The sequence below is a fragment of the Peromyscus leucopus genome, chromosome 4 (assembly GCF_004664715.2).
Source record: "Peromyscus leucopus breed LL Stock chromosome 4, UCI_PerLeu_2.1, whole genome shotgun sequence".
Classification (NCBI taxonomy): domain Eukaryota; kingdom Metazoa; phylum Chordata; class Mammalia; order Rodentia; family Cricetidae; genus Peromyscus; species Peromyscus leucopus.
In genome coordinates this window covers 42,590,355-42,607,749 of record NC_051066.1, presented here as the reverse complement: position 1 = coordinate 42,607,749, position 17,395 = coordinate 42,590,355, and the positions used below count along the sequence as shown (strand labels likewise).

The 17,395-nt window shown below is 36.5% G+C and overlaps 1 protein-coding gene across 4 annotated transcripts in view; it reads right to left on the bottom strand.

Moving 5' to 3' along the window:
• Positions 1-17,395, bottom strand: part of LOC114704757 (sodium channel protein type 2 subunit alpha) — a 135,639-nt gene that overhangs the window by 27,114 nt on the left and 91,130 nt on the right. For all 4 annotated transcript variants that reach the window (XM_028886564.2, XM_028888833.2, XM_028887339.2 and 1 more), the window contains exons 15-17: positions 16,117-16,290; positions 13,907-14,263; positions 6,688-7,167 (exon numbers count right to left, since the gene is read on the bottom strand). In XM_028886564.2, the coding sequence (XP_028742397.1) occupies positions 6,688-7,167; positions 13,907-14,263; positions 16,117-16,290 (1,011 nt within the window). The remainder of the gene's footprint in view (positions 1-6,687; positions 7,168-13,906; positions 14,264-16,116; positions 16,291-17,395) is intronic.

Genomic DNA, 17,395 nt, shown 5'->3' with positions numbered 1-17,395 from the left:
AAAGGAGAAGGCGAGCTGAGAGCCAGCAATCATTGCTATCTGTGTTGTGACTGTGGATCCTATGTGACCAGTTGCCTCCTACTCTGACCACTGCGCCTTCCTTCCTGTGATGGACTGTATCTTCAAACTGCGAGCAGAGATATTCCCATACGTAAATTGCTTTTGTGAGTATTTTATCCCAGCAACAGGAAAATTGACTAACACAATCAATAGTAAGTATGTAATACATACTCAATAAATATTATTTAGAAATGAATGGATGGATGGATGTATAAATAAAGGGCTTCATAACAGGTTGAAGTCTGGTACTGTATTTGGAGTAGTCACCACACAAAAATGTCATAGTTTCCTTGATTTATCTTGATTCAAAATCTTCAGAAGTTTCTCTGAAACACCAGCTATCACTCCTATTATCACATACCTGAGTTGTTGATATTTTAAAAGATGTCTCGAAGACCAGTATCACCAGTATTGATTTAGGTTTTCACTATTTTGCAACCACCGTGCTTCCTCCCTTACATGAGTCTCTCCAGTTCCCAATTTCTTCCATTCCATCATTTCCCTAACTTGGGTGTTCTGGACACTTCATAACTTTTTGTGATTTACTCATTCAATATTACCTTTCATGAGGATAGGCTAAAGTATTTCAAAGCAAGAGAAACTGAAGTCTTCTCAACGTACTTGTAAGACATTTAAGGGCATGAACAGTACCCTAAGCCCTATGAATGGGGCAACAAAAATGCAGTTCAGCCCTCAGAGCTTACTCTAAAGTCCCAATTTGCTCTTCATTGAATGAACAAGTCACCAAGCCAATCACTTGCTTTCAATGCCTTGTTAAACTAGAAACAATATTAGAGAAAGTCAATTTGCTCTATTCAGAGTTCATCACGTTTCAATGTAAACAAGAATTCTCTTGGTGTGTTTTTCTGTTCTTTTGAAAACTATTTACAGGCCTTATCTGTAGATAGTATATGAAAGGCACTTCTGTGTTTTCTTTTCTTCAAACCATAGTGAAATAGAATATACACAACTCCTTTTCATTATAATGAGGCATCTTAGTACCAATAAAGAAGTAATAGCAGATTTTTTTCAATGAACTTCAACACCGAGGTCATTACTTTTATACAGACTGCAGCTTCAGGTGTATTTTGTGTTTCTGGAATATGTACCTCACTAGATTTAAGGTTTGGGGGCAGAAGACTGTGTTTTTGTCGTTATCATATCCCTTGCACCTATCACCAGTTCTTGCCATTAGTGGATGTTTCTTGTGTCAATGAACGAGTGACCTCGCAGCCTATTTATGGACTTCAGCCTCTACATACTTCCTGTCTGATTCTTCCAGGTTTAAAGGAATGTAATCAATCGAAGAGTATCAAGATTACTTGGATATTCAGGGACGTTAAAATGATGACCAACAATTCTTAAAGTTGGGAGTGTGCTCTGAAAATCAGGCTGCCAAGAATTCATTCATAATTAAGAAGAGTCTATGAGGTCAGCTATAAGGAAAATTACTACTGAATCTGTAGTTTTAGATTTAGTTCCCTTCTTTCTACACCAAGTATGTAGATTTACTGTTCCACAGTGAATGGAACCCTTCAAGGAGCAGCTACATCTCCTCTTCCCCAAAGTGCAATAACATAGTGTCTTCCACATGGGTCAGTGTGTATACTTATGCTTGTGGTGTTTAATTTACTACAGCAAAGACAATCCTGCACATTGAGGCATCACACTGCTATCCAGTGGGCTTACTCACCTTGTCAATGTCAGAGTTAATGAGTGGCTATGCCCTATACTTTCTGTATTCTATTCTTCTACAATGTTCTAGGAAATTTCTCTGATGATTCACCAGTAAATTCAACCTTAGTGAATTTGGAGCATTTAGTAGACCGGATATATGACTCAACATTATAGATTCAAGATAAGTGTTTATGATACTGCTGACTTATATGAATCATAACTAAGAACCTTAGTGTCAATTCCAATCATAGTCATAATTCCTGTGTGTGTTACTGTAGAATGAGGAAGACATACATTGGAATATCTCACGAATAAAAACCTTATCAAAAATTATACTGGAGATGTACAACAAAAATGATGATTAATATAATTCCTCATCTCAATTTAATCATTTTGTTGTATACTAGTTAAATGCCATCATGTTAATAAACTATGTTGCTTAAAATGTATTAAAAATCCACAAAATGAAATGAATTAAGAACATAAAATTCATAAGCTTCAGATCAGTTCCTAGTTATCATCATAACCACAGTGCATATTTGCCTCTTAGAGTTGTCAAGTGTATATCATTGTAAGTGACTGTTGGGTTTATGTTCTCTCTCTCTTTTAGTTTTTCAAGACAGGGTTTCTCTGTGTAACCTTGACTGTCCAGGAACTTCCTCTGTAGACCAGGCTGGCCTCAAACTCACAGAGATTCGCCTGTCTTTGCCTCCTGAGTGCTGGGTTTAAAGACGTGTGCCACCACTGCCCAGCTGGAGTTTATGTTCTTAGGTAAAATGTTTCCATTACAGACTGTCAGGTAGTGTCCCAATCTGGGCATCATACACTGCAAAGTACTACAAAGAAAGCAAAATGTAAGTGGGCTATTCATAGACACACTTTAGTGAGTTTTCTACTTCCCTCTGGTAATGTTGAAATATTTAAATTTCCTTATTACTACCCATACCTAACTTACCAGGAAATAAATGGGTAGAATAATACTGTTAGAGGAGATTTTGCCTAGTTAAATTTGAACAAAATTGGGTGCAATACAAGATTGGAATAATAGATTATATAAGAACAGTCATAGAAGGCTGCTATATAAACCAGCAGTGATCATACTCACTTAGAAATATGAAACATATTTGCATAAAAACTACATTTTATAAACTCTTTATATCTATGATGTTAAGTTACTTCTCGTTATTCAGTAGTTGTTCCAAATTCTATAAACTAAGCAGAAAAGAATCATGTTTCACTAAATGATCTAATAAGTACCAAATTGCACTATTTCATGTTTCGGGGGTTTATATGTGTGCTATATGTACAGGTCATGTGGGCATGGGCCTATGTACATGTTGGTGCATGTATGTGTGTGTGTGTGTGCATGAAAAGACCAGAGTTTGATATTATGTGTTTTTCCATTGCTCTCTACCTTACATTTTAAATCAGGGTCTCTTACTGAACCTGGAACTCACTGATTGGAGAGACTGACTAGGTAGAAAACTCCAGGTATCCCCTTGTCTCTGTCTCTCCCCAGTGCTGGGGAGATTTAAAGTCTGTTTTGCTCTCAAAGAATGTTGAGTGTTTAGACCTGGATCCTGCAGCTAGCATACACTGAAGGAGTGCCAGTTGATTTTATAGGGAAAATGTTAACATCACAACATTGGAGGGCATGGTCTGATTTGGTGATGGGCTTACAGTCATAGTGACACATTAAAACATTAAAAAAAAAAAGAAAAAGAAAAAGCTGGTATTACCTTTACAATCAGAAAGTTGACTAAAGCAAAATATCATGTTTATTATGGTGATTTAACCAGAAAATCATTTCATTATTTATAATGAATAATTTTTTTACAAACTTTACATCATACACAACAGACTTTAGTGGAATTGCAGAAAAAAAAAACATATTGTGATGGACTACCCTCAGCAGATTACCAATGTGTCTGGCCCATTGGTCTGATATTAAAGATATGTAGAAGGCTTTTGTTGTTTTTTGCTTTATCATTACCCCACTGAGAGTCTTTCCCATGAGGACTACTCACTTTTTTGACAAAAATCATGAGTTATTATCCATAGATATCATTCCTACCAATGCTTGCTCAGATCTAATCTACATACTTTTGACTCCTTCATGCCATTCATGTTGGAATTTAGTATATTCTTTTACAGACTGAACCATAGTTCCAAAATAGACTGTAAAAAACTTTTTAAAAAGAATTGCCAATTGTAAGAATCATTTCTCTTTTGATCTGTTAATATACTGCCTCAATACTTAAGAAGGTTGTTCTACCTTCTAAATACCTAATTGTTATTTCTCTCAGTGCTTTTCCCTAAAGAAAGTGGAAAGTAGAATATTCAGAGACTAAAGGAACTAAACTTGGCTCTTTATAAGAAACTAGAAAAAGCAAATCATTACCTTAAAGATAATAAAGAATAACATATAATTGGGGAGGAATCTGCATCTTGGATATTTTACACCCTGGTCTTTTGACAGAAGCAGGGTTACCAGCAACTGAATTTTCTTCCAAAGCATTAAAGAATGTTTTAATAGTGTTATGGGATTTTCCCCCTTTCAAAAAAATCTCAACATGATTTTATTATGAGTTATTTTACAGTTTTAATGTGACTAATTCTAAGTGATAAAGTTTCTTATTAATATTTCTACAAAAGTAATGAAACCAGAAGAAAGAATTTGGTTTAAATATCTGTGCACGGAATTGTGAATTAATATTAGATAGTGGTGAAAATAAAAAGAGATCACAGAATAGTTACGCACTATGTGGGGGTTCTCTTATTAATAAATAAACAGAGAGAAGTGTTGACTGTGATTATCCTATGGAGGTGTTGTGGAGCATGACGCGTGTGAACTGTGCTGTGGACTAAGTTTGATAGGTGTTGTGGAGAAGGGGGGTCGGGGAGGAGAAAGTTACAATGGGTAAAGGGGTGAGGAAGATCTATTTTCTGAATAAGCACATCATATAAAGATAGGTAGAAGTCAATCTTTCTCTTTTTGGGGGGTTTTATTTTGATGTATGAGTACATTTCTTCTCTTTTCTTTCATTCTAGGAATTTTAAGAGTAAACATTAACAGAATATCTAAGGGAATCATTCTAAATGCAAAAGGCTTTTGGTCAATTGCTAAATAAAGCATTGCCCTTTTCCCAAAAATGAAGTGGATGAAAATTATACCCTTGCTGCTGGCAGCAAAATGCAAACACTTCCATTCATTTACATTATTATCACATTGAAAGTCGGTTGGGAAGTTTGTATATGGGTGAAGGATTGCTTTAATTTGCACATTACCCTTCAGACACTGAGCAAAATATTATCAACATAGCACACTTACTGGGGATCTATTTTAAAAGTAGTAGAAGAAAGCAAATACAAAAGCAAAAAGGCAGAGGACAGAAAGCTCTCCTTTGGGTTTTTTTTTAAGAGAGTACCTGCAATCCTCTTCCAGGCCACTAGCATGTTCCAAACTTGTGACATTAAGTGGAAGTTACAAACTCTGCAAAGGCATGCACTTTCACTTTTAAATGAGTATATTTTCTATTAAAATCTACATAAAGAAATTAGCAGCTAAATTAATTTTCCTTAAAACAAAAGAAAGAAGTTGGGGTTGTCAGCCTTGCCTGACCATGCTTTGTACAACCCAACCTAGGAAGAGCTGTGCATGTTCTATTGCACTGCCAATGGATGGGCAAGGGGCATAGCTGAGTCACATGCAGGCCAGTCAAGTCATGTCGACACTGATTATATTTATATATGCACAACTTGCTTTGGTAACCTGGGTAAAAGTGGTGGCTTGAGCCTCTGGATGCTTAATAAACACCAGAGCGGCATTCTTGATGGCTCCAGCTTGGTCTCACGCCTGTGAGAAGTAAGAATGGTCAGAAGTGAAGGTCACCAAATTACACCACTAAATTTCTGTTTGAAAGGTTATCATTCAAACACGGATTCAGCATTATTCCAAAAGTTAAAAAGAGAAACAGGCACTCACAAATCTTAGCGGGAATTGCATTAAACATAGTCAAAATAGCAGGAGAGTTAAAGCCTACAGGATTAGGGCATGGATTTTAAACGATATATTCGAGGTAGTCCAGAAAGCTGATAAAGAATCAAGTGAATTTGGGGGGAACTCAAAAAAGCACTTAATTCAAATATCTTCACGCCCTCTGAGTCCATCCAGTTATTTACCCTTTAAAAAGAAGTTGTTCGACACTGCAAAATAGACAGTACCTCACTTTCCCCCCTTTAACTCAAGGGTTAAAAACAAAACACAACAAAACATTCACTAATATTCACAATTATCTCAAAATCAAAGACTGTATTATGAAGACACTGAGTCAGTAAGTTCAGAATTTGTGTCCAATAACATATGGAGGCTTTCTCTTTATAAGCAGGCTGACCACACTCAATTGGGTTAGATACAATTCCCTATCACAAACTTCTCTTCCTTAAAAAAATTTCTGCTTTAGGAAACACAAAACTAAATACCATCAAGCTAAGATCCAAGTCAACTTTAGCACAAGTTAATAGAGCTTGGAAAACTAGATACTATTCTTTTATGAAGTATTGCATTGCAGGCAAGAATACAAGATGAGAAAAAGAACCCTGTTGCCATTAGTTATTTTGTAGTACATACTAAAACCATTATTGTGGTGAATTATAAGGAAGAAAGTATACACACTGAGGTAGTATCCTAAATCTAAACTTATTTTTAAAATGTTTAGAAAAATTCCCATAAATATTGTGAGTTTGGAAAGTGACTATTCGAAAAATTAAATCATGATTTGCCTAGCCAGTATAATCTAACATTAATTTATCAATCATCTTTACAATATGAATGTTACAGTAGATATTTCCTATTTTCTTATAGGGAAGCAACATATAATATAAACTATACAATAGCGCTAAAGCCAGAGAGGTACATACCAAAATAACCCTTTATTTTAACATTCCTACCTCTTTGCTTTCCTCCATATCTGATTCGCTGCTGAACTCTTCTGTATTTAAGTTTTCGAAGTCAGACTCTCCAACGGCAATGGGCACAGTCACAGTGAGGCTGGGGTTGTTTATGAACGACATGTAATCACTCTCATCTACCACATACTTCTCCACACTGCTGCCTATGCCACTGGTCGTCCCATTTCCGTCTTTGAGATAATTGAGGTCTTTGCCTATTTCTATGGTCGTGTGGTTGGAGATACAGCTGTCTTTCTTGTTATTCAGGTCTTCCAAGGGTTTGATTTCATCCAAAGCTTTCTGCTTTCTGACAAAGGCTTTCTCAATGAATTCACGTATTTTCCTTTTAACAAAATCAATTCCCCTTTGCATCCTTCCCACTGCGATCTGGAGGTTGTTCATTTCGTTATCGTCATCTGTGGCGGCAAGGTTGTCAGAGCTGAAAGAGCTGAGGAGCAAGGCCAGGAAGAGGTTCAGAACCTAGAAGAGAGTGGAGGAAGAGCGATCAGACAGTCTGTTTGCCTTGCTTCAGCTGTAAGACGTGGAATTCTCTGCATACATCCCAATAAGGATGGTGTCTCCAGAAACACAGCAAGGGAAAAACAAACCAACACCTGGCTGATAGCAAATACTACTCACACTCTTTATTTCAGGTTCATTTCAAAATCACTAGCTACCATGGAATGACACTTCTATACTAAGTTTACATCCAGAAGAATCTAGACAGCTCTGCAGAAAAAGACACGTTATTTTGTACGCTTGTTATTTTGAACATATGTGTATTTCTTAGGACAGTGAATATTTACTGTAATTTTACTCCTAGAACCAACTAGAACTCCTGTACACTTTAATGTGATTTGGCTTCTTTAGCACTGCCAGATTTTTCACTTTGGTAACTTGCAAAATTCAAGAAAAATATATTGATTGTTAGACTGACAACCTTAATTTTGTTTAAACAAAACTGTAGTAGCTATGTTTATTCAACAGTTAGAAACGAAATAAAGACATGGTTGCTAGATGATAATCATGTTGTTAATATTGAATTAAAAATTAATTTTGCAGTATCACCATCTCTAAGCCTGTAGATCAGACAGGTAAAATCTGTAGACCAGGCAGGGAACTTAGGAATCAGGCATTGTTGGGACCATAACTGTCTTAATTTTTTCCCTCAGGGTTTAAGTGACACAGTCCTTGATTATTCAAACACAGAATCAAAATAAAATACAGCAGGGACCAAATGCAAAGGTTGTTAGTACAAAAGTGGACCCTGGGGAGATTTTAGCTAAAATGCCAGTGAAAATGACAGTGACATGTGTAAGGTAAGAGCCGGTGAGGATGAAGGTTAAGTCTATACCGACCATCTGTCAGTCTCCCTGCCATGGCTCCTCACAGCCATACTAAGACCTACCTTCCCTCTACTTCAGAAATTTACTAGTACACTTGTGTTTTACACTGACTCACTTGAATTTCTTACTTGGCTGAAAAATAGATAAAATAAGAAAAAATAGATTTAAATACTCAATTGGAGCCTTTGTCTGTAAGAACATTGAATTAACAGTGCCACAATTATTACTGGGTTTATTAATTGAAAGGCCTTATCTATCATGAAAAATTTTTATCTATATCAATAAATCCTCCCATACAATGTACAATATTAGACTTTGTTTTCTTGTTTTATTTTAATTTTGATCAACATATAATGTTGGCATATATTTGTAGATTAATACTATAATATTTTGATATGTCTATTCATTATGCAATGATCAAGTAAGGGTGATGGTGAGAACATTTTAATTCCTCCATTCTAGCTATTTTTGAGTATATAATGCATTGGGGTTTGCCTATTATCATTGCCTACTGTACAATAGAATACCAGTGTGGGTTCCACAACTTTGCTGGCAAATGACTACTGTATGAGGCTCCTAAGTATACACCAGAGTGGGAGTCACAGCAGAGCCCACACCCGATAACAATAACAGTTAAGGGACTTTTTGCTGAGTTCCTAGTAAATGTGTTGGCCCGAGCATTTTATGAGGTGCATATGATTTATTTCTCACAGTCATTCTGCAGAGCAGGGATTGTTGCCACTATTTTGTAGATGAGAAAACAGAGATTACTTTACCTTAAGTGTTTGTGGAAGATCATAGTTGATGAGTACATTAAAAAGTTACATCATTGTATTGATCATCCAACTTGCATGCTTTTCATTATTAAGTTTCATTATTTACATGAAGAAAACAGAATTCCCTATTTGCTCATTAATATTTTTTTTTGTGAATTCCTGCTATACTTACAGTCAGTATAAAATTTGTTACTATTTTTCTAGATGTTTTCATGTTCTATTACAAATCGACAAGTTAATTGAATGTTATTCCATTGCCAGAGAAATAGTCACTCATTATGTGAATTTTCTATTCCATAAATTCAGTGAATTCACCTTTTCCCTAGTTTTAAAAATATAATACTTTTGTTAAGCTTTCAGGATCTCATACAATATATTTTGGTCATTTTTATTCCCTATTTTCCCCATAACAGCTCCTAGATACTCCCATACCTCCCCACCCTCCCTCCCTTGTTCCAATAATCTGCAAATTCATATTGCCCAAATATTCATGAGTACATGACTGTCTGCTAAAGCATGGCCAATCTACCAAGTACTATACCCTTAAAGAAAACTACCTCTCCTTCCCCAAATGAAATTTTTTTTCAAAGCATTCAATCTGCATTTGGTGGTGTGAGGCAAATCATTTTATTACAAATATCATAGTCATTATTAGCTCCACAAATTTCTTTAATTAAATAATTTTTATTATGATGATGTGTATGATGTTGTGTATGGGGGTACATGCCATGGCATGCATATCGAGGCCATAGGACAATATTGTAGAGTTGGTTTCTTCTACTAGGAGTTCCAGGGAAGAAATTTGGGCCTTATGACAAGTACTTCTACCAACTTATTCATCTTGCCAGCCCAACTTCCACACATTTCTTTCTACAACAGAGGAAGACATCTTTCAGAACTGAGGTGCGGAATAAAACTCAAGTTTCTATCCTCTATTCAACACTGGTTTTATCAATAGGCACTGTATCAACCTTAGTTTCTGCACATGTAAATAAATACAATTTCTCTAGTGCCCTGTTTATAAGGTTGTTGTAAGGATTCAAAGAAATAATCCATGACAAATCACATGGTAGACCCTTGAGAAGGGTTAACTGCTGTCTCTGGTACCATTATTCAATATGGCCTCAAAGCATCATCTTCCTCCTGGTCTTCTCTTTCTAGAAAGATATGTTGACATTTTCATCTGAACCTCTTTTGTAACCAACTGATTTTGTTTACTGTGCCAATAGGGACTTAAGGAACAGTTTAGCAAGCTTTCTCGGAGACAGTTGGAAATTTTGAATGCTCTTTCCCTTCAGACAAGTGGGAAGATTGTCAGCTCACTAAAAGAAATCAACTCTTTAGCATGTTTCATGAAGTTGTCTCAGAGAAGGAAGATATTGTAACTACTTCCGTTAGGGTACCAGATGAAAAATAATACATGTATTAATATTTTTTCTCCTTTCTGATTTCCAACCTGTGAGAGGAACCCAAAGCCTTCATGTCCCTTCAATATGCTCCACTACTGAAGAAATAATATCCAAGAACGGCTTGGAAAAAGGCTAGCTTGGGGATAGGCTGTCTGCAGCCCCATTTTCCAATTGAATACATACATATATATATATATGAATCCAATATATCCAATATGAATATATATATGGTAAACTTGATGACCATATAACTTTAGCTATGGCATAAATATATTTGGGATATCTCCAAAGAACTTTTTAACTGGCAATAAAAAAGAGAGGCTCATGCACATGCACACATACTCACCCCCCCCCCACATATACACAATTAAAAATAAAACAAGTCTATCAGAGCTAGCTTCTGAGTTAGGGATGTGGACTTGTGCCCGCTTCTCCTTTCAGCACTCCAGTGGAGTCTGACTGGGTATAAAACCACACTTAAAGACAGGCCCCATGTCCAACAGCCAACACCTAACAAACTTAATGGTATTTTGGGGGGATTTTTGTTTCATAATACTTTGGGATTTTTTCCCCTTTGCTTGTTTATTATGATTTCTGAGTTTCTTTTTAAATGTTTTCTCTCTGTGTGAATATAATGTAAGTGTTTTTGTGTTTCTTGTGCTTTTTCTTTGTTTTTCTTTTTCTGTTTTGGTTTACCTGGTCTGTTCTTACAGTATCTTATTTTATTTTGTTATCACCATTACTTTTTTGATGCCTGTTTGTTTTCTAAGAAGAGACAGAAGGGTGTTTATTCAGGTGGGAGGGAAGTAGGGAGGATCTGGGAGAAGTCCAGGGAGGGGAAACAGTAATTAGAATATATTTTATGAAAAATGTATTTTCTTTTTTACATATACATTTAAATTTTTCTTTTCTTTTCCTTTTTTGGTTTTTTGAGACTGTTTTCTCTATGTAGCTTTGATGCCTTTCCTGGAACTCATTCTGTAGACCAGGCTGGCTTTGAACTCATAGAGATCCGCCTGCCTTTGCCTCCCGAGTGCTGGGATTAAAGGCATGCGCCATCACCGCCTGGCCCTAAAATTTTCTTTTATTGGAAATAGCTTTTTTTTTATTATCTAAAGACTAATAATGAAATAAAATAAAACAAAACAAAACAAACAAACTAGAATAAGACACAACATACAAACAGAATGAGCCCCCCCCTCAAAAAAAAAGAACATAAGAAACACACAGACGCAGAGTCACATAAAAACTCAAAACTAGGAGCCATAATATATTTGTTTTCAGTTAAAAAAAATAAAATAAAAAATCTTATAAAAAAGAAAGGAAGGCCTTTTAGGTTTTTATCTTGAAAGTATTACATTTCAATCTTTAAATCCAGGATAGAAATGATTATTTCATATGAATAATGCACTATTTTAGTTAAATGTCTTCATGACCATCTATATTAACAGTAAATGGCGTCTGCACCATGGTTTTTGATAGTTGCTGAAATTCTCTTTAGACTTGAACCCCTGAGCTTGCAAGACGGCCCAGGGAATAAAGGTGCTTGCCACCCAGCCTGACAACCTGAGTTCTGTTCCCAAGACCCACATGGCGTAAGGAAAGCCCCGACTCCCACCTGCTGTCCTCTGGCCTCCACATACGCATCATGTCTCATGTTCACCCTCATGTTCAATCATAACCACACGTACATGCACAATACACTAAATAAGTAAATAAATAATTGAATAAATAAATAAAATGGAATACAAAGAAAACAATTCTCAACACATTCACAAAGAGATGTTTTATTTCAACACAGTAATTGGTAAGAGACTGAGTTTCTTTCTTTTCAAGTTCATCCCATGTTCCCTGACATAAATTTGTTTCAGATACTACTTGCTTTTCATCAATTCCTGGGTTTTAAAAAGACATCTTTAGCTTTGAATTGCCTAAGGAAGAAAATTTCTTTTTTTAATGAATAAAATTAGCCTTTTTATCAATTAGACACGACCCAGCTTTGCAACAACTCACTTTTCTCTTTCCACTCTGACTTCCTGTTTCTGTCCACTCATTCTCCACTGTCACGAAGACTCTGTTTATTGCCTTCTCTGCTCTTCTCCAGCTAGTGCCCAATACACACAGGAAATGAGACATTGTCTGCCACAGGCAGGACCTTTTTGTTGTTGTTTCTGGTCCTGTGACTCCATGACTGATCCTTTCTGTTCTGTGTAATCCTTTTCTACTTTCCTAAAAGCAATCATCTTTAAAGTTGTATTTGGGATTCTGGTGCCATTAAAATATATCCACGAATTACCTGATACTCTTCCCTTAGAAATTAATTTTCTGTTCCATATGCATTCCTTTCATAAGTAGCTTCTTGTAAACAGATCACAGCACAGTTATTGAGTGTGATTTCCAGGATTAGAATACATTGGCTGTCTTCTCACCCTCTCTCTGGTACTATCTGAAATGGAAGAGGCTGACTGCTATGTAATGGGGACACTCAACAATCCTATGGAGAGGATCTGTGGCCTTCCTCCAGTAGCCAAAGAAGAACTGGAGCCACTTGCTAACCGTCAAGAGATGGAGCTTTCTTGGAAGCTACTCCTCTCGTCCCAATCAAGACTGTGCCCTCAGTAAACATCTTGACAGCAATCTCAAGACTGACTCTGAGCTTGAACAGCCCAGATACCTCAATCCTGAACTTCCATCCACAGAAACTGCTCAGTCTTCAGTGTTTGATATATGAGTCTCTGCTCTTTCTTACAAAATCTACTCCCTGTTTCCCAGCTGTAGGGTGTACTGTTCCTAAGTTTGGGGACAATCGTCTTTCTCCCTATAGTTTAAATTTTATAGCATAACCATAGCTATTTCAGATCCACATTCCTTAATGAAAACTGAGCCACCCTAGAAAAACGATATTTCCATTATGTGAAGGTAAGATACAGGGCTTTGTTTTCAGATTCCAAACATGAACTTTTATCTCAGTAAATGACCTGGGCTGAGGCACATTTTTCTTATTATCATACCCATTCTTCCAGGATGCAGGGCAGTTGTGCTGGAAACAGTTGATGTTCTAAAGAAATGACAAACGGTTGTTTTTTCAAGACAATGTTACTGACTCATACTGTAGTTTCTAGGTACAAAGTGCCTTTGAATATTATTCTTGAGTTGAGATGTTTAGTAAGATTTTAACTTGAATTTTTTTTTTTGGGGGGGGTTTGAGACAGGGTTTCTCTGTGTAGCTTTGCGCCTTTCCTGGAACTCACTTGGTAGCCCAGGCTGGCCTCGAACTCAAAGAGATCCGCCTGACTCTGCCTCCTGAGTGCTGGGATTAAAGGCATACAGCACCTGAATTTTGAGGAAACCCAAAACTGAGACATTTTTGAAATACATTATTGTTAATAATTGTAAATAAAATGAGTGAGTGATTTTATTTATACTTCCACATTAGTATGGAAATATAAAACCAGCAGGTTCCTCACCATAGAAATAGTAAGGAAGAACTTTGGTTCAAGAGGCATTTTGAGGGTGTGCAAACTACCGAAGTCTAAATGTGTGACTCTTGCAATTTTAAGTAATAGACAACTGAAAATAAACTCCTTACAAAATAATCCTACCTAACACACAAAACATTGTTCAATCAAACATTTAAAAAACTGTACTATTTGTGAATGAATAGAAGAAAAAGGATTTTAGTACTTACGACGAGGTTGCCAATCACCATGACCATCATGAAGACCGTGAGACACATGGTCTGGCCGGCGACCTCCATGCAGTCCCACATGGTCTCTATCCACTCTCCACACAGCACACGGAACACGATCAGGAAGGAGTGGAAGAAGTCATGCATGTGCCAGCGCGGAAGCTCACAATCATTGGAAATCTTGCAGACGCACTCCTTGTAGCTCTTTCCAAACAGCTGCATGCCAACCACGGCAAAAATGAAGACAATGATGGCCAACACCAGGGTCAGGTTGCCCAGTGCACCCACCGAGTTACCGATGATCTTAATGAGCATATTCAGTGTGGGCCAGGATTTTGCCAACTTGAAGACTCTAAGCTAGAAAAAAATCAAATAAGAATACTGTTAACACCTTGCCTTGAAGAAGTATCTGTATTCTTATTTACAACAGAAATGTATAGCAAAAATGTGTCAGCTGTAGAATGATGGATTATTCATGTGTCAAAGAATTATCTAACAAATGTAGCAGATATTGTACACACACACACACACACACACACACACACACACACACACACACGCACACACACACACATACACGCACACATGCACACACAGGGATAGGGGGAGCCCTGTGGAAGCTTTCTGATATTTTTAGTGTTGTTGTTTGTTTGATTTTAACTAAGACATTTAAAGGTCATGTAGGTTAATTCACAGAGACTCATTCTCAAAGAAGTAGAGCTATTATTTAACAGCCCAGTGTGAATATGTTTTTCAGTGTAGTTGAAAGATCATGATGTATGGCACACTCTGGATAAGTTAAAAGCGAAAGATGAACATTTCTTGGAGAATTTATATGATTTCCATCTAGCTGTAGCTCTAGCTTGCTATAATATTAGACTATACCTTTTAGGAATTATGTTAGAAGGAGGCTTAAGCTGAAAGGTGCACTTTCTCAACCTTGATGTCTTTAGTAACTTAAGAATGAAGTCATTACAGAGTGTACACATCCCCTTGCCACTGTACCTGACAAATTGGTGGTATTGGTTGGCAGAGGCCCCTAAAGCACCATCAGTTAAATAGCAGAAGCATTTCATTTCTGCTGCTTAAGTAAGCATCAGGCAGACAATAGTGCATTATCTAATGACACCTAAGTGACTCAAAGGAGTAAGTAGAAGCACCAGATTGTTTAATTCATTCCAAGAGATAATTTATAAAAAAGCGCCTGGTACATTATACAAGCTGCTAATGATACTGTGATCCCCATTTTCCTACCTTGTATGAATTATCACAAAGTTTACTAAACATTCTTCTTAAAAACTCGTCCATATTAGCCTGTCATGTGATTATTATAATTGTTTTCTGTAAATCTTGCATCCTTCTAGTTTCACATTAGAGGCATAACTCTCATTGAAGACTAGGGAGAGATATTATAGTTCTAAGGATCTCAGCACAAATTTGAACTTTGAAATTCATAAGGGAAGTCTCAAATAGACATCAAATCAAAGTCTTGAGATTAGTTAGCAGTGCAATAGATCACCCACAAGAACTTTTGTTGGTAACTGTAGTCAATCTTTACTATTTGAAAATAGAACCAATCCCTAGTTAGAGCATATACAATAAAATATTCCAAACCCTTAACAGAAATGTGTCAAATGATATGTAGTCATTTAATTTTAAAAAGAAGCAAATAGTTATGAAATAAAAAGATCAAATGAAAGATAATTAGTTTAAAATTATCAAAATACAGTATAGGCAGTGCTTCTCAGAGAGAAGGTTTGATAACTTCCTGATCTGGCTGAGGGAAAAAACATTCAAGGAGTACTGTCTTTATTCTCCTCCTCACATACACCCTGTCCCAATTACTAGCTTCTCAGGGGATAAAGTAGGCAATCCAAGGTCCCTGTGGAGCCTCATGCATCGTTACACAAATCAGATAACTCTGTTGACTATGGTGATTGCAATCTGGACTGATGTGTGTCTCCCATTTTTTCTTTCTCCATCAAATCTGTTGTTTGATTGCTAGAGAGAGTCATTACTGGCTGTTTATTGGAATAGAACAGTATATTTATCAAAGCAATCATGAAAAAAGAACTACATTTCAGGGAAAGGCAAACGTTTTCATATGTCTTTGATAATACTATATTTGTGAAATATGTTGAACCTGCTATTAGAAAAGAATGAAGACTAATTAATTACAAAAGAAAGTATGGATACTGCGAATTAGTTACCAGCCGGAATGATCGGAGAACTGACAATCCTTCCACGTTGGCCAAGCCGAGTTCCATTAAACTAAGGCTTACAATAAAGCCATCAAAGATATTCCAGCCTTCTTGGAAGTAGTAATATGGATCCATAGCTATTATCTTGAGGAACATTTCTGCTGTGAAGATCCCGGTGAAGACCTACATGAGTAATGCAATTGATATTAGGAATGCCTACTCTCAAAAAGCCACAACGCAGCCAACAGCAGATCCAGCACAAACTCTGGATTTTAAAGATTGGCATGCACGCAACAAGTTGATGTTTCTGCATGTTTTATATTCAACCCAACATTTAATTGTTCATTATATTTAAGGTTTATCAGGTAATAAAATATAGATTCAGATAATAAATAAACACCCCGATTTTGATACAAAAAGTGCACTGGGTACACTGTGCTTGGCTGTGGTTGATCCCTCTTGTCCTCCAAAACTTGAAGCGTTTGCCCAGAAGCACAGACTAGCTGCCAAATTACAATAGGTGTGTCTCCTTCCATGGATCTGCAGATGAAACTTGTGCTGAGGAGACTTTATGTGAACTGTAATGAACACAGTCACTAGTGGCCTTCAAGACAGTAAAGACTTTTATCAATTGTTAATTTTGGAAAATAAAATCAATGTTTTCCATTTCCATTTTCTACAGTTACTTCAGACCCTCTTTCTTCTCCACATATCTCAATTTTTTTTCTGCCCTTTACTTTCAGTATTTCTTACTGGTGACTGGAGTTAGCCAACCTCATTGTGGTCTCTCGTTACCCAACATATTGTGCTGACATCCCTACTTGATGTATTTCTTCGTATTAAAAAGGAAACTGGCCCCCTGTTCTGAGCTAATTTTCCTCTTTTTTTTGTGGCAGCTGTCTCTTGAACTTGATGAAGTATTTGCTTTCTTAAGTGGCCTATAGTTTCAATCTGTTCCTACTACAGGTTGCTTCCCTGTTGGGATTTTAAGAAAACAACAGAGACTCCATCCTTCTCTCACCTTAAAAATACCACCTCTACCAATCAATAAACTCTCTGGTGCTGTCTTGCCCCTTTGGCTGATGCCATTATTATCTTCTTAAAAGACCAATACATTTTAAGAGTTTGTGTGCTATCAGAATTCATTAGTTCTGCTTTTTCAAATTACTGCATTGATGTGAAGTGAATTTGTCCTAAAGCAGTTTTTTTTTTTTTTTTTTTTTTTTTAAATTTGAGAACAAGTTTGGCCCAAAGTTGCCAACATACATAGTAAACTGTAACCTAGCTT